The 22,279-nt window shown below is 37.9% G+C and overlaps 1 protein-coding gene and 1 long non-coding RNA gene across 2 annotated transcripts; both read right to left on the bottom strand.

The window, feature by feature from the left end:
* Positions 1-2,485: 2,485 nt before the first annotated feature.
* On the bottom strand, positions 2,486-7,066 carry LOC121049190 (homeobox-leucine zipper protein MERISTEM L1-like). Its single transcript, XM_040505828.1, has 10 exons — positions 6,919-7,066; positions 6,632-6,756; positions 6,404-6,485; positions 5,691-6,230; positions 5,483-5,587; positions 4,446-4,646; positions 4,188-4,359; positions 3,490-3,761; positions 2,955-3,053; positions 2,486-2,851 (listed from the first exon to the last, which is right to left on the bottom strand). Exons 2-10 carry the CDS (start codon positions 6,682-6,684, stop codon positions 2,486-2,488), a joined length of 1,890 nt encoding a protein of 629 aa, XP_040361762.1. The 5' UTR covers positions 6,685-6,756; positions 6,919-7,066.
* Positions 7,067-17,298: 10,232 nt separating this feature from the next.
* LOC121049541 lies at positions 17,299-18,543 on the bottom strand. The gene is made up of 4 exons (XR_005800678.1): positions 18,120-18,543; positions 17,907-17,976; positions 17,716-17,813; positions 17,299-17,627 (listed from the first exon to the last, which is right to left on the bottom strand). It is a non-coding gene; the product is annotated as an uncharacterized LOC121049541 (long non-coding RNA).
* Positions 18,544-22,279: the final 3,736 nt, after the last annotated feature.

Raw genomic sequence — 22,279 nt, 5'->3', positions numbered from 1 at the left:
AATCTTGGGATATTGTCAGCATGTTAATGTTCAAATTAAAGAGAATATGGTTTTGCTTCTTCCGTTGCTATGATTGAGGGCCCAAATAAATTTATACTCTAGACTGGTCATGGGTTGAAAACCCATGCGAAGAGTGCAAGGCCGGAAGAGAGTTCTCTATATCACCACGTGTTTATACAACAAGATATGCTTATTTATTTCAGACAACAAAAGAAAAGAAAAAATATGCTTATTTTATACCTTTCAACCCTATTTCAAAGCTGTAACGGCTACTTAGAAAAACAAAACCACCTAGGGAACCCTATTATGCTATGCTGTATTCGAGTTGCAGATCGAGTTATCTTTCCGTTGTGTCACCGTTGGGAAGCAAATAGAACCGTCTGGAGCGCGTTCTTTGCTAGTTGGTGCGTATTTGAATACAATTATTTAGTAGAGATTCATGATATTATTTCAGGATGTACTCTAGGTGCCCATTGTAATCAGGGGTTTAGGCTTAATGTCCCCCCCTTGTATTTGACGGTTTCAGTAATCAAGGCTTGAGGGCAGCCGCACCAGCCCTTTATTCAAAAAAAAAAAAAAAATTTGGTTCAGCCTTTTTCTCTGATGCAAAAACAAAAGCAGTTATAAATTCTCCGGATATTTGCAATACCCAACTCAGCATAGAGCATCCGTTTTACTCTGGGTTTGTCCCATTTGCATGAGCATTCAAGAACAAGCTGAGCCAGCTAGCTAAGTGTTCTTCATCTCTTACATGCATGAAGCAACGTGGTTCCCGATCCATCTTTCCCTCATTGTCGCCTTCCCTGCGGTTTTGGCTTCCTCCTTCAAATCGTGAACTCTTTAATAAACTGCTTCTTCACGCGGTTTTTGAGCTTAAACTCTCAGCCCCATGCTCATATTATTAATTAAAGAAGAATACATGTGGGGGGGACGTAGTGTCTAAACCCCATAAACTAGAGATGATAAATAAATTTTTATCAACACAATCCATGAGCCAAGAAGGCCCTTCCTCATAAGTCATATATAACCAAAAATGACATCCACTATTCCGGACAATGAACTTAGCAATTGAGTGAACCACCTTACTGAACTTAGAAATATTGAAACTAACATAAAAAAAATAATAAAATAAAGCTTACAAAAAATCAGAAAAAAATTATCTAATCAAAAGGTATTAAGAAAAAAGGTGTTTTTTATATACAAAAGTAAAATGTACACACAAAAAAAAAAAAAAACCATTTGATACCATTTTTTGTACTATAATTTATTGCTATATTGAAAAGCTATAATAAAATATCTCAGTTTTTATTTATCTCTCTGTTTTTTATTTTTTTTATTTTGGATGAGCAATTCGAACTTTTGAAACCGTTACTAATATTATGTTGGAAAGAAATGCCATATTTACTAGACTAAATGCTAGTTGGCGCCTAGCTTAACTTTTGCTTATGGCTATCAATTAACTATTAAACTAAGCTAAAATGCGAAGCTTCATAACCGCCCATTGTTTTCCAAAATTACACCGCGGTTTCGTAAACCGCCAATCTTTTTATAAATAGACCCCATTCGAGAACCCTCTATTTCAACTATAAATACCGCTGAATAGCGACCATTTGATATGTCTGCATACTAGTCCTGTATATATATCACCTTCTTCAATTACTCAATCAGTGAGCCTTGTTTTCTCGAGAAAAATGGTTAAGATTTCTCCGCCACCTGAAAACGCAGACGAAAAGAAAGATAGTTGTATTGGAGAGTTACTACTATAATTTAATGATCGGATCAATGGTTTACCAAAGGTATGTTTACGACGGTTGTGTTCTATTATGGTTGTGATTGACCTTCTTCAAGTCAATTAGTTGCTCACAATCATATTTAACTTGGTGCACTTCCTTAAATATTTCTTCTTTAAGTGAGTTTATACGATGAGGTTCCATTTTTTGCTTTTGCTGCGGTAATTCTATTTCCATTTGTGAAACATGAGCTCTTGAGCAAGACAACTTTCTTTGTGAGTACCTAGTTAGATTAGTTGTTATCTAATACCAGTTTAGTGTCAGTACTTCGCATCATCACACACTAATTAATTTGGATATTGCAATAGTTTTCTTAATGAAAACTAGTCTTCTTCATACATGCTCTGTATGTGTAATAGTTTTTTTTTTAAAGAAAATTAAAAAAATTAATGAAATAAAACAGTTATTGCTGAGAAAAAATAATGGGAGAGAAAAGTAGAGGTTGTGGGATAATTTTTTTTAATTTTTTTAATAAAAATTTATTTTGTAATTGTTATATTTACCCTTGTGATTTAACTTATTTTCAAAGTTTTTTAATATTTCAGGGTTAAATCTGTTAAAATTTTTTGTTTTGACTAACAAAACCTCTTTTCATTATAATAGTATAGATAATAATATTTCTGCTGCAATTATAGCCTATCTGAATAATCAAATTTTAATTACAACGTGTTCATTTCAGAAGTAAGGAACTTGACTCACTGCTCTGATTCAACACTATTTTCTCCCTCATTTGATAATACTTCTGTGATTTGAATCACAGTTCCAGCAATAATGTTGAGTATATTTTGAAAAGTTTGAGGAGGGATATATTCCTCCGCTGCTCCTCCTTCGGTGATGTGCAACGCAAGAGTCAACAGACTTCCACCAGATTCATCATTGGCCATTGGTCTATCAGGAAGGATGGAAAACCCGGATGCGAGAATAGCAACATGGTCTGGGTTTGAGCCATCCAAGAGAGCAGACATGGCGAACTGGTCAATCGGTGCGTAAACTATGTACGAGCCATTTGAGTCTGTGTAACTCTCCTGGAAGTAGAAAACTTCAATCTCCTTCGTTACACCCTGCAAAGTTAGAGGAAGGGAAAGTGAGGATTGTGAAGTACCACTCTCGCTGCCCTTTCCTGCCTCCTGCTTCAGTGGATAGAAGGATATGTGCAAAACTTACATTTTCTACTTCAATTATCGAAACGCGATTTCCTGGAGGGTCCCCAGTTGCGATATAAGCAATTTCTCTTGTATCTTTTTCATACGACATCATATCCCACTGTAATACACAAATGTAAATGGAAATTCATCAGCCTTTTGGCATAGAAATTATTGAAAGGATTTAAATAACAAAATCTTAAATTTACTTCACTATTAATGATATAAGGATACTGCAATACCATTAATTTCAATGACAAACATGAGTCATCTACTCCTCTAAAATGCGGATCTCTTAGTTGCAAGAGACTCTGTAACGTAATGTAAGATATTGTGATCCTAGCTTTAATGTAAGTATGACTGATAATAACCAGTGGAAAATATCTTTCCATAATCCTACTTCTACCTAGAAAGCCTGTCACAGAGGATTCATATGATCCTTATATACTCTTATTCATGATTTGGCTCTAAGAAATTTAATGCTTTCCAACCTAATAAGGATTAATTTGTACGCGTTTCAAAGGCACATTATCAAACTTTAAGTGTACTGTACATACCATGATTCGAGATTCACCATTGCGAAGCAGATTGTATATTTGAGTTCTTGGGACTGGAAGATGGACAGAAGTAGCAAATAATAAGGTGGTACCTGGAGGCTTTCCAGGGTCATTTAAGCTAGTTTTAGTTGTGACCTTTACATCTTCGGCACCAAATACAGGTAGTGCCCTCCATTTGTTTTCTGTAGAAGCACTAATATCAGCAACAAAACTTCTCATCATCCTCTCCGAAAGCTTCAACAAGCTTTTTCTCCCAGCTCGCGATACGAACACTTCTCAGAAGGAAAAAAAAAAAACATTAATACTGTATATATCAATTAATCAAAATCTAGTGTAGTTCAAATTTCAGAATGAAGACTGTTAAATGTACTGTCTGATAACCGATAGAACTTAACCAAGGTTCTGATAGGCTAGTTAGAGATGTTAATTAACTTTTCGAATCAGATCAAAACCAGTCGAGCCCAATGGTTTCTATGTGGCAACTTAATTATGGCACAGCTACAACATAAGGTGGTCTAAAAAGTTTCACCTAGCATTTTTCGAACTAGGAAAACATTATTATGAATCAACATAAAAGTACAATAATTTAAAAAGAATTTTTCGCTAACATTTTCGATTTTAGCTTTTGGTTTTTCCTTTTGTTTCAAGTTTTAGTCAAAGTGCCGGGAACAAATCAAATGAATTGCAAAATTACTTACTACAATCTGATGTAGGAGGGCTTGTAGAATTTAAAGTTGCCAACCATTCACATTGTCGAACTAAAGTGGAAACCCAACGCTTTGCGCTAAATGCAAAACCAGAACTGACCAGTGGCTTAAACATATTGTGAACCATTCTATTATCCACTTCCACATGCTCCACCCATATGACCTATAGTACATGAACAGAAATTTATTGATGATTGAATATAGCTTTTTCTCAATAAATAAGCATGTAGGTAAAGTCTCAATTGTTACCTTAGAGCATCCATTTGACATTTCCTGAATTAAACATCCTGATGGTTGTCTTCGAAAGTTTGTTGATGGAAGCTGAAACAATTTTTCCAAGGATACATCAACAACTACCCACATTCCGCTGTCCAGCTGTTTACTATACCTTGCAAAATAACTTTCTCTAGCGGGAATAAGTGGTGTTGGGGCATGAAACTCAGCTGTCATCTGGAAATCAAAATGCTATAGTTAACTTTATGATACCATGATGAATACTTGTAAGTATACTTCTAATAGTTTTTTTTTTTTTTTTGCTTTGTTTTGCAAAGTACTAATATCAGTCGTCCACACATCAATAGGCATGGCAGTGAGTCCTCCACCAATGAACGATTCATGGTCGTCTGTGATATAACGCCAATAGAACCCTTTATATCACACTGATACTGATATACCAATCTATGATTATAGGCACTACTAACAACTTTTAATAAGGAAAGATTTATAGAAGTATTTGATGGGATTACAGTGCCTACAGATTAAGTGCTACTAGCTTAGCTTACTAGCTAGCAAAATAACCACTAAATTATCCTGTTTATAGCAACAAGATTGACTACAAAGAATACGTTCTCAGAAACTCCATAATATCACTACATGCATGATTGCTTATCTTATAAATGGCATGTGATTATTTTGCAAAAGATCTAGCTAGAGGTGATATTGCCATATGTTCAGGAATAATTGTTTACTCTAAATTATGTTTGTGTATATATATATGTATGTATGTATGTAACCCTAAGAATGCATGATTGGAATTTGGAAATTTAACATCTGAAACTAAATGGCATGCATCATTGTCTCATATCATGATATGGTAGGTACATTCTTCCTTTAGATTTTCCTTTGAACTAGCAATTGCAAGAACACAATAATCGTTGTAGTGAAAATCAAACTTTGTCAGATAAATAAAGTATGCAAGACATTGTATGAGATGAAAACTTATTTATGTAAGATAAGAAAATTGCCTAAATCACCCTATTACCACAAATAAGGGCCATTTAGATTACCACTTGCAGAGTTCCATCATAGTTGCCTTCGAATCTTGTTGATGATAATACTCCCACTACTTTTGCTCTAGATACAATATTAGGAAACACCAGTAGCCATTGCTTCTGAACAAAAACAAAATATAACCAGTCAGAATTTCATGTTGATTTGTTCCAACTTGTCAGTTAAAGGAACAAAAGGTTTCAGCTTAATCAAAAGATATCCTACCAAATCCATTAGCAATTGAACAATGTTGACTGCTTTCATTTTGACATAGTCAATAGCTCGTGAAGATTCCGAACTAACTGGTTTTCCAGGTTGATTTGTTGTCGATATTGGCCTATATTCACTTTCCATCGAAAATTCAGAATTGTTAATGCTTCCGAATCTTGGCAGGTCAGATTGAGAGTCTCCCACCTCAACCATTCTAATGATTTCTATCAATGACGTACTTATGTGTCCAAATTCCCTCAGATACTCGATATCACTAAGAAATTCAGTATTGCTCTCTATGTCACACTGCCATAGAGGTTCTCGAGCTAGGGCCAATTTAGTTAGCTCTTCCATTGCTTCCGAAGCTAACTCACTTATTTTCATTCTGTTGATTTCAGCACTTGAAGTTACTGCCATGAGTAGATCACTGGCTCTGGAAATATTGCTTGCAATCTGGACATTTGACCCCAAATTCTCCAATGAGACTTGCTGAGATGGTGTTGCATGTTGAGGTATCCTCATGTCTACCTCAATTTGTGAAATACTGCTGTCCATCTGCATCAAATTAGCGGAAATGATAAAGATTTAAGTTATATTAAACTTGATTTAATCCCGGCCATTTCAACTTTCGATCAGATTATGTAACACAAGAAGAAACTTATACACAAATTTAATATAACTAAGACATGAGGAATTTCTTCAAGTCTCTATCCCCATTAATTTTTTACCTGTAATTCCTCTCTGGTGTTTAACCCTAATTGACCTCCATTCGCTATTCCGCTACTTGAAGCTGCAGACACTCCCACAAAACTGAGGGGGAAAAAGAATCATAATCACATCAAAGAAATGACTTAGAACAAAGAACACAAGAATTAATAACACCGAGAAACATTGGTGTCAAGAATTAATGCATGTCTGTTTAATATCATCCTAACTCAGTCGAATAAAGAACTTACTTAGAGACCTCATGACTAGGTTCTCTTTCTTCAAAATTCTCAGAAAATTTCATGTTTTCCCGATGATCAACAACTCCACCGTTCGTAATATTACTGTGGGTCAGTCCTCTTCCGGAAGTTTTGACCTGTAACATGCATATGCGAAACCCTATCAAACTAGCACACGATTTAGATCTGAACAAAATTAAATTAGAAAAGAAAATGGAAATTAAAATAATAAAAAATAAAAAGACTTGCGAAGTGGGTTTGAAATCAATTCAAAGATAATTTAGGGTAAAACGTGATACTTAGAGATGAGATGATGATGAAGATCACTAAAATTGATTGTGAAATTGTAGATGGGGATGTGTCTATGGAGGAGGATTTAGGTCTTGGTTTATAGGCTGGACTGGTTGGAACGCAGCTGCCAGGTGAAAATGTACGAGATGTCCACGTGAAGTGCTCCAGTGTGTTTGGTTAGGGTTTGGATGGGAGTTTGCTCACTCACTCTCATTTTCATGAGAGTGCGGGATTCAGGTGCAAAATTAATTATTGTGGGTAAAAAGAAGAGAAAAGCGATTAAAAAAAAAAACAAGTGGGGAAACTGTTGGTATAACTAGAAGGGAATAAATCATAAATAGTCACCCAGTTATGACATGTTCGATACTTAACTCACTGATTTTTAAAAAAATATCACTTAACTCACTCACTTTAATATTTGTCTTTCACATAACTCACTCACGTCTAACGCCATTTATTGTGTTGTTAACTTGTTATAAATTAGTCGGTGAGCCGTGGTTTGTTGGTTAGCTAGCCTAACTAACACTATGGAGGTCACGGGTTCAAATCTCACTGACATCAAGGATGGGGTGGGGTGGGGAGTTACATTGTCATCCAGAGTAAAAAAGAAAAAAAAACTTGTTATAAATTAGTATGGAGAGGGTCATTTTTGTCAAATTACATATAAATATTTGAATAATAAATATTGAAATTAAAAAATGAATATTTTATTATTTGATTTCTTTTTCAGTTTTTTTTTTTTTAGTTTTCTGATAACTTCTAATAAAAAAAGAATTTTAAAAAATAGGAATTTTAATTTGAAAACAAAAAAAAATCTATATTTTTTTCTTTTAAAAATATATTTTTTAAGTTGGAAATGTATATTTTAGTACTTAGACAAATATATCCTCAATTTTAATGGGTTTTAAAGGAAGATATAATGGCAGTGAGTTAAGTGTAGGATAATAGTAAATGTAAGTGAGTTAAGTGATATTTTTGAAAAGTCAGAGAGTTAATTGTCGAATGGGTCATAACTCAGTGACCATTTATGATTTTTTGCCTAACCAAAAAAGGCATGGAGTCCTCATTCCATTTTGTTATTTATGTTCAAATAAATCTAGAATATGTGTCTGGTCCAAACTCAAAGTTACTTGACCTAGTGGTAATAGAGTTAGAATTAGATATAACATCGGAGAATCTTGGAGATATCCAATCAATTGTAATATTACGCAAGGTTCTAAAAAACGCTAGGCGCTAGTCGGGCGGTGACCCGGGAACTAGCGCCTAGGCGGGGACTAGGCGGTTTTTAATTATTTTAATTTTTTAACTATTTTATAGTGATTTACCGAAGTTTTGAGATTTTGGAAATTAATTAAGGAAATAGAAAATGGGTGGAGCGATCCTAGCCATCCATCGTCTCCACCTCTTGATCCTAGCCATCCATTATCAATTGGACACATCTATATGACTTGGTGAACAGTGGGAGAATACATGAAATTTCTAGAGAGAGGGAGAGAGAGAGCTCGGTGATCTCTGACCCGAGACACAGCGCGACCCGACCGGAAATTCCACTTCCGGCCACCCCACGACGGCGCACGGGCACCCACGTCTTCGTCTCTGCGTCGCCTACTTCCCTGCACCCTCAGATCGTCCATGCATCGACGGTGAGCAGAGAAGCAACGACTGGAAGCTCCGAGACTTCTCCGGTGAGCTCTGCAATCCCCGTCTATTCCAGTCACCTTTTAGACTACTTGTGGTATGGAATCTCCTCCCCTCGTCTTCCTCTACATGTCTAAGTAATTAGTTTTCAGTTTGGATGGTTTTGGGTAGCTACGGCTCTGCCTTGTTCATCATTACCGGCAACCTTTCCGGCTTCGTTTTGGCTTGGTTACACGCTCTTGATAAAGAAGTCGATCATGTCGCCAAGATTACCAGCTTGGGGCATTACATACGGCAGCGATTCGGATGAGGAGGAGGAGAAGCGGCGGGAGTGAGAGGTTGGTGGAGAGAGATGTGGTTATGATTTGCATCAGTCCGCCTAGTTGCCGACCGCCCAAAGCCAAGCCGGGGCCGGCCAACCCACCTAGGAGCCTCCCAGCCCGCCTAGGCGGCCGATTTTCTCCCTCACGCCTAGCTCGATCGACTAGGCCATAATCGGAACGGCCTACAGCTGCCTAGGCCGATTTTTAGAACCCTGATATTACGTTTCCTTATAGAACTCTGATTCTATGCCTTGTAATCCTCTATATAAAGAGGCTCATATTATCAATGAAAGTACGACTCAATTCTCTCCCAATTTCAGTTTTCCTTAAACACGTATCTAGCCCTAAAAACCAAAACCCTAAAACTCTTCTCACCAAATCCCCCGCAGCTTCTACTCACCCCTGCGCTCGCTGCTCCCCGCGAGCGAGCCCTGCATTCGCTGCCCCCGCAGCCCTACGCTCGCTCGCTGGCCCCGCACCCTTACTCTCGCTTGCTGCCCCCGTAGCTCCTACGCGCCCCTGCACTCGCTGCTCCACGCGTGTGCGCTCTGCCACTGCTGCCCCGTAACCCTGCAGCGCCTATAGCCTACCCCCACATTCAGCTAGCCTAGCCCAAAGCTCGCCTGCCTCGCACATCCCCGCAGCCTGTTTTCCAACACGCATGCATCAACACGCGCGTGTTCTCAAGCCTCGAAACAACAAGTAAGTTTTTAAAATTGAAGTTCCCGTTTTTGAAGTTTTTCACTCTTTTCTTCTTTTTCTCGGGGACTTGCAATCTCCTTTTTTCTATCCCCCTTTCTTCATCATAGGGGGGACCAAATTAAGCCGAACTGTGGGAGTTCGTGCTTACTCCAAGCTTGGAGCTTGTTGAGATCTCCAAACTTAGAGTTTGTAGAGAATTTATGATTGACCACTTACGTCATTGTTTCGATCTAATCCAATACCTCTAGGAATTGAATTTCTTGGAAGCGATTACGCTTAGAAATTCATAATTTCTTGGGAGCAACTACTCTCAGAAATTTTATATGTTTTTATGGTAGCCTTTTACGCTCCAAAACTAACCCTAATTTCTTGTTCTCTTTCAGGATGAGTAACCTGAACAAATTGGACTTTCCTCCATTGGGAACAATTGGCTCTGGATATCACAGGTGGGTTCGTGATGTCCGCCAACATCTCAAGGCCAACGGAATCCTGGATACGATTTTTGAGCCTAACAAGGACGTGCTAACTGTTGAGCAAGCTCAAGCTTTGGAAGCAAATAGAGCAGCCTTAGAGGCAAATAAGGCAAAAGTCATCATCCTAATGACTCGTCATATGGATGATTCACTCCAGTACAAGTGTATGAATGAAGAAGACCCCAGAAGGCTGTGGGTCTTACTCGAAGAAAGATTTGGCAATGTCCGTGACTCCCTGCTTCCTGACCTAGAAGTGAGATGGCATAGCCTCCACTCCTGTGATTTCAAGTCAGTTCTTGACTACAACTCAGAAGCATTTCGCATTAAATCCTTAATGGAATTCTATGGTAAAGAGATCACAAATGCGATGTTGATTGAGAAGACTCTCTCTACCTTCCCCGTCTCTGCATTGATGGTTACTAAGAACTATCGAATCGATGTTACTGCAGGACAGATCACAAGGTTTCATGAGCTCATTGGAGCTATGAATGTCGCTGAAAAGCATGACAACATCTTTGTGAAGAACTATAATTTGAGATCCGTGGAAACAGAGCTTATTCTGAAATCCAATTATAGTCGTGCCCCTAGGAGAGGGCGCCAAGAGCGAAACCCTAATCTTAGGGATACTTCTGGATGTTCTGGTCCATATAATCACTCTACTTGGGAAGGTAACCGCCAAAATAGGAGAACACGGAACCGAAGAGGTCAACGTGCAAAGAAAGAGGGAGGCAACGCCTCTGGCCATGTTGGTGGCACCACCAACACTAAGAGCCATCTAAATGTAGCTTTCAAAGCGCTTCAATCAATGGAGTCTGAGCAAAGAGATGTATGTTCTCGATGTGGAGTATTAGGTCATTAGGCACACATTTGTAGAGCTCGTGAAGAAATTGTCACCGCCTACAAAGCATATTGTGAAGCAAGAGAAGCTCACTATGTGGAACAATAAGATTAAGAAGATGATCTAGAGTGAAGGGTTGAAGACTACAAATATAGCTGGGATCAATAGATCGCCAATTCTGTTTTAAGTCTTTATTTTTCCAAGAGATGTAATAGGCAGTTGCCATATACTTTGTAGTGAATGCCAATGGTTTAGTCTTTCTTTAAAGTAGGCTCACCTAAAATAAGTGTGATGTCTAAGAAGGTTCTGAGATTAGTGGTACTTAAGCGAGCCTTGCTCCACCGACATCTCTCTATTCATCTGGTCACATTTATTTTGGAATTACCGAAAGAAGTTAGACGACTACCATTGTTTTGCATTAGCTAGCATTTTGGATTAGATTTTCTTTGGTCAAAGAGACAATGATGTAACTACATTGGCTTATGATTAAAATTTTGAGTTCTTTTCATTATGACTCAATTTTGATTTTGAGCATATGACTTTGTGACTACGATGGCTAGTCCATCAATATTAATTCAAAGACATGGAATAGCTCAAGTTCCCCTTGCCAAATGGCACCTTGATTATTTTCACAGAAACTCTCTACACTCCTAAGGCAAATCGCACCTATGAATAGCCAACGGATTCCATGCGAAAACGATGTAGAGAACGGAAATGAGTTCCTTTGCAATACCTCTAATGATTGCGAACAAAGGCACATCTTAGAAAATTTTATGTGTCTCCCTAGTGGACTCTATGTCACTATTCGAGCTATTAAATCCAATAAAGTTATGAGATAAGATCTCTTGGATTTAGACACATATTGGCTTTGTCATGACAGGATAGGTCATCCTGGTCATGATATGATGATCCGTCTACTAAAGACTTCACACGGACATATTTTCTCTCGAGCGAAACGAAGCATGAATCAAAAGTTGATTCCTAGACTAAGTGTGACCGATGCTGTTGTCTAGGGCACCGCTTCCATCCAGTGCCAGCCCTATCCATGACGCCTTGGATGGCGTCCATCATGGTGATGGCACCATGCCGCAATCACCAACTTGCTTCAAATAGCGTTTCAAACGCTCAGGCGCGCCCAACCAAAATCCTCATTGGTTGCTTCTAAAGCCTCTCGCTCGTTTTACAAAGCCCGTTCCTTAAGGAAATTAGGACTGAGACCATCCTATGTAAAGGATATGATAACACTCATTTTGTTCTTACATAGAACCCATGGGGATTCTATGGACTGATTCAACCAACTTGCGGACGTTTAAATATCTCATGATGTTGGTTGACACGCAAACACGTTAGTCACGTGTTGTGCCATTGTCCACTTGTAATGCTGCTTGTGCTACACTCCTAGCACATATCATATAACAACGGGCTCACTCCCTGGATCAACTTATTCCATCAATCGGACTTGACGATGCTAGAGAGTTTACATCGAAGACTTTTAATAGTTATTGCATTGGGATGTTGGACATTATATTCCTATGAATACACCCAAATGGTCTCGCGGAAATGATTACGATGGTAGTCAGGACATCGGTAATGCCCACCAATCTCCTTATATCTGCTTGGGGTGATGCAATATTGCATGCAACTATGCTAATTCGTCTACGACCCACTGCCACTCAATCTACCTCTGCGTTATAGCTAGTGACTGGGTAGAAGTATCGTACTTACGCATATCTGAGTGTGCCATTTATGTGCCAATTGCGCCGCCGCAGCGCTCTATGATGGGTCCTTACAGACGAATGGGCAACTACGATTTGAGACTCCAACAATTGTCCGCCACTTAATGCCCTTGCAAGGCGATCTCTTTACCGCTAGATTTGGTTGTCACTTTGATGAGACAGCCTTCCTATCGTTAAGGGGAGATAAGAACACGAAAGTTTAGCAGGAACGGTGTCCTGTCCCCATTATGTCTCATCTCGATCCGCATTAAAGTGACGAGATCACACAAATATGCTGCAAACATGCCTGCAAGGAAGGATATCTTTACAAGAGAACGTAGCGCCACCCTACACGGAGGTAGGCATGGTACTAATGCCATAGAAAGTGGCACTTTGGCGTTACAGGTCATGGCCCCAGCCAGAATGCATGGGAGGCTCGTGGGTTCGAAGAATACTTTGGCACATTCCAATCCTTTGATCATCAAGACTCAAAATCCGTCTCATGAGTATCTTCCGGACCATGGTTATCGTTGGGGGATGCTTCAAAGTCAGAACCTATTCTTGAGAATATATAACTCTATGAAAATTACACTAGTGTACATGAGACGTGGGATAGAAACACCATCATAATTGATGATGTAGTTGCGCATGAGTTTGTTGAATCAGATGATATCGAACCATGCTCCGTTGATGAATTAATGCCAACGTAGAGAGATTTGACCTAAATGGAAAGATGCGATCCAGGTTAAGTTGGATTCTCTAATGAAGAGGAAGGTTTTTGAGCCAGTGATGCCAACACCTCCTGACACAAAACCTATTGACTAATGGGTCTTCGTTAGAAAGCGTGGTGAGAAAAAGAGATGGCAATATCGCCTTATGGCGCAAGGCTTCTCATAACACGCCCTGGAATCAACTACGATGAGACATATTCTCTCGTAATTGATGTCATTGCACTCCACTACCGTGTCAGTTTGGTAGTTTCCGAATAACTGATTATGCAGCTTACAAATGTGGTCACTACGTATCTCTATGGGGATCTAGATACGGAATATACGTGAAGATTCATGGTGAACTTCATCTACCCAAGTCAAGTGGCTCTAGACCATGGAGCGCGTTTACAAAGAGGTTGAAACACTCACTAAAGTGACTACTTGATTGGGAAGGGATATGCCCACGCGTTTCCATAATAAGTTTCGGATTCTATCGTGTTCATGTTGGACACAATCTTCATTGGAAGCCCTTAAATATTTAAGGGAAACTGTTGAACACTTGAAATCCGAGTTTGAGATGAAGGATTTTGGGAGAACATGATTATGTCTCAGTTTGGAACTTGAGCATCGTGTTGATAGATGCTTAGGCATTTTGACAAGGTCAAACCTTCAAGCACCCCTATGATCGTCTGTTGTCTAGATCCTGAAAAGGATCCTCTTCGTCCAAAGGATGATGACGAAGATGTGCTAGAGGAAATAGTGCCTTACTAAAGTACAATAGGCACATTATTGTACTTATCTCAATGCACATGACCGGACATCTCATTTGCAGTGAACTTGTTAGCTAAGGTATAGCTCTGCGCGAACGCGACACCATTGGATTGGTGTAAAAAGATATCTTTCGATACTTGAGATATACGATTGATATGGGCTTGTTCTATCCCTACAGAGAGATCACACACTAGGAACACCGCCAACACTGGCCTGCGTCCACTATCCTCGTCCCAAAAAGGGTAAGCGTTTTGGAAGGTTTTGCTGATATTGGGTATCTCTCTGACCCATACAAAGGTCATTCCCAAACTGGTGAAGTGTTCACCATGGGTAAAGACCGTGATATCTTAGAGGTCTACAGAACAGACCCTAGTCGCTATATCTTTGAACAATGCAGAGATTATTACTCTTCACGAAGTGGTTCGTGAATGTATATGGATTGGATCCATAATTACGCATGTTCGAATAATTGTGGTTTGAAGTCTACCATAGATGAGCTTACGAGCATATAGGATAATGCTACTTGTTTTCAACAAATGAAGCAAGGCTACATCAAAAGAGACAACAACAAGGATAATCAGCAACAACAAACTCTCCTCAAGATCAAAGTGAACTAGGTTCGATCTGAGGACAGTATGGCAGACTTGTTCACTAAGTCATTGCCTAAATTCCACTTTTGAGAAACATGTTGGTAGCATCGTTTGCGGAAGTTATCCGAATTCCAATGACCGTAGTCGTCTGGGAGAGATGCAGACATTAGGGGGAGGTGTCTACATGTATGGTCTCGAAACGTGAAGGGTGTGTTGTACTCTTTTTCCCCCTCGACAGAGATTATTTTTGTCTCACTGGGTTTTTGTTACTCGGCAAGGTTTTTAATGAGGCAACGAGAGGAGCAACACATTTGGGAGACACAAGGGGGAGTGTTCAAGTAAATCCAGAATATGTGTCTGGCCCAAACTCTAGGTTACTTGACCTAGTGGTAATAGGGTTAGAATTAGAGATAATATCGGAGAATCTTGGAGATATCCAATCAATTGTAATATTACGTTTCCTTGTAGAACTCTGATTCTATGTCTTGTAATCCTCTATATAAAGAGGCCTATATTATTAATAAAAGTACGACTCAATTGTCTCACAATTTCAGTTTTCCTTAAACAATTTCCAATCTTCGGTAAGTTCGGATAGAGAAATAGCTAGTTAGAGCTATAAATTAGCTCAATATAATGTGAATTTAGCTCCTGCATGTTCGGCTATTTTTGGCTCATTTGACTTCTGCTCATAAAAGGAGTGAATATAAGACGAGTTAAAACTCTTATATATCAACGTAAAAAGTTCATGATCAATCGCATAGTTTATGAACCAGCTTAAGCATGTTCTTACTCGGCTAGGGCCTTTCCCTTTGTCACCCTCCTCGCGCCCCTTAGGGCTATTGCATGTAGCTAGTGGAGGTTTATATGGTGGTTTTGCATTAGGGGATGGGGATTCCCAATCTTCATTTTTCAAAATCAGGTATGGGCGGAAATAGTACTGTGATCCTTATCCTCATATTCGTCCCAATATATTAGTTATATTTTAAATATATATTATATAATATATTACGTGCAATTAAATTAAAAATTGGGGTCAACTTATTTTTATTGTAAGTTCTTTTGTTTTGCAAGAGAGAGATGACAAAAAAATATTGTCATAGTTAGTACTTTATAAAATATGAATTTTTGTTGTTTTGATTTTAATTTTTGTCGTTGATTTTAGTTTTAAACTATTGGTGTTCCATTGGTCGACTTTGTCTTTTGTTATTTTATGTTTATTAGTTTTAGTTGTCTCTAATTTTTAGATTTTTTTTTAGATCTCAAATTTTTTTTTGCTATTTTGAGTTAGGGTAATCGTCATGGATTCTAGTGTATGTCTAGATTTAATTAGCTATTGACTCAAAAGTGAAAAGCCAATATAGCTTGATGGGCTAATATATCTAGACTCAACTTGTCCTTAATCGTTTTTTGGCCAAGATGAGCCGCTCGTGTTGTGATGGAGCTTCCTCATCCCAATCTCCACTCTTATGTTTAATTTTTTTTTTATTATATTAACAACTAGTTTTCAACTCACAAAACTTACGACATTTCACATATAAAGGCGATATTTCACCATGCCAAAAAGGCCTTCAGACGACAGAACAATTCTGTCGTCTGAACGAACAAAAATGTGTCGTCTAGTACGGTGTCGTCTCTTGGGAGCATCAGACGACAGAAGTGTTCTGTCGTCTGATTTTTCAAACGACATAAAAAAAATAAAAGTCTTGTGTCGTCTGATGAGTTTTGTATTTTGGAAACATTGTGATCTGTATCTTTAAAAGCATTCAAACTACAGTTTTGTATTGTCTGATAAACAAAACAATGATAGTATTTTTTAAATACTATTGTATGAAGCATATTTGCAAGACTTATTTGTGTGGTCTGAATACCCTTAAATAAGAAATATGAAGACTCGTATGTAATGTCTTCTCTCATACAACAACACTTAAAGGTTGTGCTAATTTACTTTACACGACAATTATATGTGGTCGTAAAGAGAATCAGAGGACAATTAAGTGTCGTTCTAGGGTTGGTTTGTATGACATTTAAGTGTTGTGTGAAAGATTTTGAAATTATACATATGTGATGTTGGGAAATGGTTTAGACAATTGATATCATATTCTTTCTATTATGTCAATCGCATTACGACAACAATTTACTGTCGTTTGAGATTATTTAGACGACAAATTTTTGTGGTCTGAATATAACAAAGACCACTAATAGTACGTGTTTTATATTGTCTGTAATCACATCCAATCACACTTATTTATTGTTGTTATACACTTTAGCCAATACTTTCAACTAACTTATGTTGTTGTTTTGGCTTTCAGACTATAATTTTCTGTTGTCCCATTGTCAAAAAGACAATAGACTTATTATTGATTTTTGTGTTGTGTCTATGCAGCTGCAACCACACGTTTTGGTGTGCTTTTGTTGTAGGTTGCAGTTTGTGACGATACATTTTAGTAGTCCCCTGTACAATTGGTATGCATGCATTCTGGAAATTAAAATTTGCTATTCCTGAAACCATAAAATCCACATCCAAAATCATTCATTGCAATTTCCATTAATCCACCATTGTCTCATGTACACAAACCTAATCATCAACATCAGAACCTAATCATCAACATCAGTTCTAAACGGCCCATATCTACTAATCTGGGCAGCCAGCAAAATATATGCATGCAGTACTACTTGCTAATAAACCAGAAGCACTACACAATGTGGGCAACCAACTAAACAACATAGCAAAATAGCTAGCAGTACTGCAATCAAAATCTGGCCTATATATATATATATATATATATATATATATATATCAACTATGCATGTCCAAAAGTTGATGCTACATATCTCCAACTACTAGTTAACCTACACATGCACTAGTTATCTTTGAACTTCATAACATACTTTGCCCACTCTGCCCGGACAACATCAACATTCTCCATTGTGTAATAGTGATTTGCTTTTCTTTCCCACTGCAAGGACAGAAGCTTAATTAGTTATGCATCACAATTGATTATTAATTCAATAAATCACTAGTACAATAAATTAGTTACTGATTACCTTAGCACTCCACTCTTGGTTTTTGTCCTCTACTATATCCCTCATGTAATGTATAATCCAATATCCACAAGTCTTATCACCCATCTGCTCCGGAATGCCTTGAAACAAATAAATATTTTCAGTACCTAATAAACCTTGCCTGAACTAGAAAAATGCAAACATAAATAGTTAGCTAGATGGGGAACACATACTGCACAGTTTTTCCATTCAACTGTCTTTCGGCCTTTCCTATGTTTTTGTGCATTGAATATTTTGATGGAGCTTCAACAACAACACAATACACAAAATTATGATGAAACTAACAACTTATAAATTGAGAATCGATAAACATCTCCAAAAAAAGGAGGACTAAACTGTTTTGTACATAATACCAACAACAAAACCAACAAGCTAGCTGCACTTACTTGTCCACAATAGTTCTCCATTCACCGGTGATGAGTCGCTTCTTTAGCGGATCCATGAAATACCCCCAATCATGATAAGCATATCTGAATAGCAAGCATCGGTCATTCCATGCTTTGCTTTCAAATTGAAGGTCTGAATCAGACTATTCAACTTGGTTGTCTTCGTACAACCAGGGTACAAAGGTTGATCCCCATCCTCTATCTACTTCAAAAACTCATTAGAGTCTTCGGAAATCTGCTCATCCTCACTTTCCCCAAAGCCCCAATCATTCTCCCCCATCCCAGGGTCCCAATCTACAGTGTCAGATTCAACTCTATTGTCATTCATAGCAGATGTAGCAGGTTTCCCATGCCACCTCCAATGCTTATAACTTTCGTTAATACCATTCCAAAATATATGATCCTTAATAACTCCAACAGAAAATCCCTCCGTGTTACTACATTTCAAGCAAGGACAAGAAATCTTGTTTTTGTTATTGGCATTAGACTTGGCAAACTTGAGAAACTCTGCTACTCCTAGCTCAAACTTCTTTGATCTTCTATCAGCATGCATCCATGACTTATCCATCTTAAATATATAGGTTCCTTCATATATAACAAATTAAACACACTCAAATAGATGCTAATTCTAAAAGTAACATTGCTTAACATGCTCATACTTTTAATAGACAATATATTCGTTAAGACTAGTACTGGTAAGAGTGGTCTTAACACATACAAATTCATCCACATATAGCTGCAACAATTACATCGATCCATGACAATTCTAATGTTCAGATTGCATTCCATGCTGATACTTCTATTATACAAAATAATACAATACTCTATCACGGAATAAAAAATGAACTTATGATTATACTCAACTAGCACTACTAGAATTATGCTCATAGACATCACGACAATTAAATCGGTGAGAAATACACGAGATGTAAAACAATGTTATTAACGTCGATTCCTCAAAAACCGATTTGTATGCATATAACTGACATCGTTTTTTACTGTTGACCGATGTCTATATTTTGATTCTAAAATTTTCAAAAACGCGGAAACACTAAGTTCAAACTTTTAAGGAACGCAGGGAACAAAATTTTCATTCCCCACACTTAATATTTTTCCAACACACTTAACTTTCACACAATTGAAAACTGGCCACCCATTTTCTCTCTTGCTATTCCCCAAACCCTAGCCCTCTCCTCCTTCCTCTCCCACTCTCTTTCCACGGCCACCACCGATTCCCTCTCCTCCGCTCACTCCCGCTACTATCTCTCTCTCTCATTCACCGCCTCCGCCCCCTTGCTGGCGCCATCACCTCCACGAGCAATCTCTCTCTCTCTCTCTCTCTCTCTCTCTCTCTCTCTCTCTCTCTCTCTCTCTCTCTCTCTCTCTCTCTCTCTCTCTCTCTCTCGGAAGACTGAAAGAAGGCAAAGAATCCTTCTCTCAATCTCTCTCTCAAATTGGGGAAATCGATTGTTTCTATGAACCAAGACAACATCCCAGGGGTGACCGGCACCGTTCTGTCAAAGAAATCTTAGGCGCTGCGCAATTGATTATCAATAATTGTAGTTCGAATGCACCGTTTTGATTCGCAGCAGTCAATTTGAAGGTATTGGAGTTCGATTCGCAGCAGGCCATTTGAAGGTATGATTCCAATTGATTCCATTATAACTCTGGGTTTAAGTGTCTATGCTTTTCTGGGGAATCGTTGTGGGGTATTCCAGCTGCTATCCTTTCACTTGTGAATGGGAAACCTCCGATCTGTATGAAGTTCCTCTCTGCTTCTGCCAATGAAAAAGTCGAAAAACTTTTATCTGGTCATTAAAGTATATCATTATAAATTTAGTTGCTGGGTTGATTTTCAGGTGATTGTGTTTATAGTACAGGTGATTGTGTTTAGTTGCTGGGTTGGATTTCATTTAGAATTTGTCAACAGTATGATTGTTGGTAATGTATGAACTGTTTTGATTGTCAAGCAAACTTGATTAAGTTTTGATAATTGAGTTGTGGAGAGCATGAACTGTTGGTAATGTAGCCATTAAGAGTTTAATATAGTCGACGGAGTTCGATCGTGAGTATTAGATTTAGCTTAGGAGAATCCATGATTGGGAGTGCTTGTCATTTGGCCTTTTCTATTTTGTTGAGAAACTGAAAATAAAATAATTTTAACAACTTGAATCATCCTGCTCCAGCCAAAAGTAAAAGCAGTTTCAATGCTAGGAAATCACTTGTTGGAACAACATAGTGGACATCATTGTTAGGTCCCCCATCAAATCTTTGATCATATTCAGCTGTGCTTTGAAATGGTGTCATTCAATGGTCCTTTTGGATTGCGATTAGATTGTGGATTTTGATTTAGCCATAAGTTGCAAAGCTGGGTTTCCAAGTTTTGAAAATAGCCCTTAGAAAAGATGGGTTGGTGGAGGAACTTTATGTTGACCTTGCTTTCTAGTTTTAGTACTATTTCAATGTTTGTGTTTTCATAATTAAAGTTTTAGTGATTAAATTGGGTTGGTGCAGGTTTCCCTTCTTGGTGGAGCATTCTGCGCATGTACTAGGCATTTCTTTTATAACACCGAGTCTCTTGAGGTAAGATCATGTTTAGTGCAGCTGTAACTGTGGTCACAGAGTACAAGGATAATGATAAATTGAGTATGCATTTTCAATTTTTCAGACACCTTAGAAACAACTGGTGCTTCGATGTAGTGCAAGGCATTGCAGCTATTAGCTGAGGATTAAAGCAGAAACCAAAATTGAAGGTCAGTAAAATTTCAATGAATGTTGAGCAGTTACAGCTAAATGTATAATATGGTCAATTTCTTTATAATTGGTTTGCTCTTCATTATCAAATGATTAATATTTTTAGGCTTTCAGGCTATGGGCTTCATTTGATGTGATATTGGAGGTTGCATATGAATTTGAAGGTTGCATATATTCAAGAAGCTGAGAGAGCCAAGTTTTTTGACACTCAGAGGGATAGGTTATACTGGAAACGAAAAGAAGAGGTTTAGTTTTGAATCTCATTCAGCTTTTTTGTTGTTTAGTTAAAAAAAAAAAAAAAATTCTCCGAGTTTGATCGTCATAGACCCCATCCAAAACTAATCTTTAGACCATAATTGATATCATCCCAAAACTAATCTTTAGACCATAATTGATATCATCTTCAGTTGTCTAGAGCCTTATCGCAAAAAAGTAGAGCTACCAAGTCTCAGCAGGCTGTTGCAAAGGTAATTCTACTTCTTCTTGCCTATGTTGTTTTGTAATGGCTATTTTTATGACAGTATGAATGCACATCTTTCTTTCTATAGAATTTGGAACCACAAAGCCGCTGATAATGAGTTGATGGAACTGGTACTCTTAATAGTGGAGTCATTAGAATGAGCATAGCACTTCTAGTACGCTTTATATTGTGAAAGGTTAGACTAGAAGGCCTCATCTGGTTTTTAATCGCGCACAACCTGAGTTCAACATAAAATCTAAGTTCTAAGTGAATTCTACACCCTAAAGAGAGCAACCAGTTAATAGCAATAGGTAATAATTGGCCTGCCAAGAAAGGAATTCTGTCTGTACATATGAGACAACCTACTGAGAACTTAAGTTGAGAAAACCATAAGAGAGGGGACTAAGATGCATCTATCTAGTTGTGAGTATCACCAATTCACATTTGATCTAATCATGATATGTAAGTCCTCAAGTTACGCTCTTATTAGAATGCCGACACCAATTCACATTCGATCCAATCATGATATGTAAGTCCTCAAGTTATTGGTTAGGTGTTTTAATTTTCTCCTGTAATACATATGGAATATTAGTTTGTCTACTTGGGGTTCTTGTATAAGTATAAAATTTGTTGGTCGGTGTTTGAAGTAGATATTGAATCAGTAGTGAAGTAAATGGTACTGCTTTGTTTCTAAATACATATAATAACATGTTTTTGTTTCTTTATTTTGTTTTTACTCTTATAGTTATTTGATTGTTTTATTATGCTTGATTATAGGTATCAGAAGTGAGCTCTCGTTTGGGCAGTGCTAGTACTGCTGGACTTGGGAAGGCTGTGGAAGTTTTGGACACCCTTGGCAGTAGCATGACAAATTGAAACCCTAGTAGTGGTTTTACCTTTGGGGTTACACAAAAGGGAACAAAATTTCAATTTTGGCTTTTGAAGT

This window comes from Rosa chinensis, chromosome 5 (assembly GCF_002994745.2).
Source record: "Rosa chinensis cultivar Old Blush chromosome 5, RchiOBHm-V2, whole genome shotgun sequence".
Lineage (NCBI taxonomy): Eukaryota > Viridiplantae > Streptophyta > Magnoliopsida > Rosales > Rosaceae > Rosa > Rosa chinensis.
The sequence above is the reverse complement of the archived record's forward strand: the minus strand, read 5'-3'. Positions and strand labels throughout refer to the sequence as shown.

Coding starts and splice junctions, on each gene's coding strand:
- LOC121049190 (XM_040505828.1), bottom strand. CDS start 6,684: ATGAAATTTTCTGAGAATTTTGAAGAAAGAGAACCTAGTCATGAGGTC. Junction 6,231..6,403: donor ACACCAGAGAGGAATTACAG/GTAAAAAATTAA, acceptor AATTTGATGCAG/ATGGACAGCAGTATTTCACA. Junction 2,852..2,954: donor CGATAATTGAAGTAGAAAAT/GTAAGTTTTGCA, acceptor CTAACTTTGCAG/GGTGTAACGAAGGAGATTGA.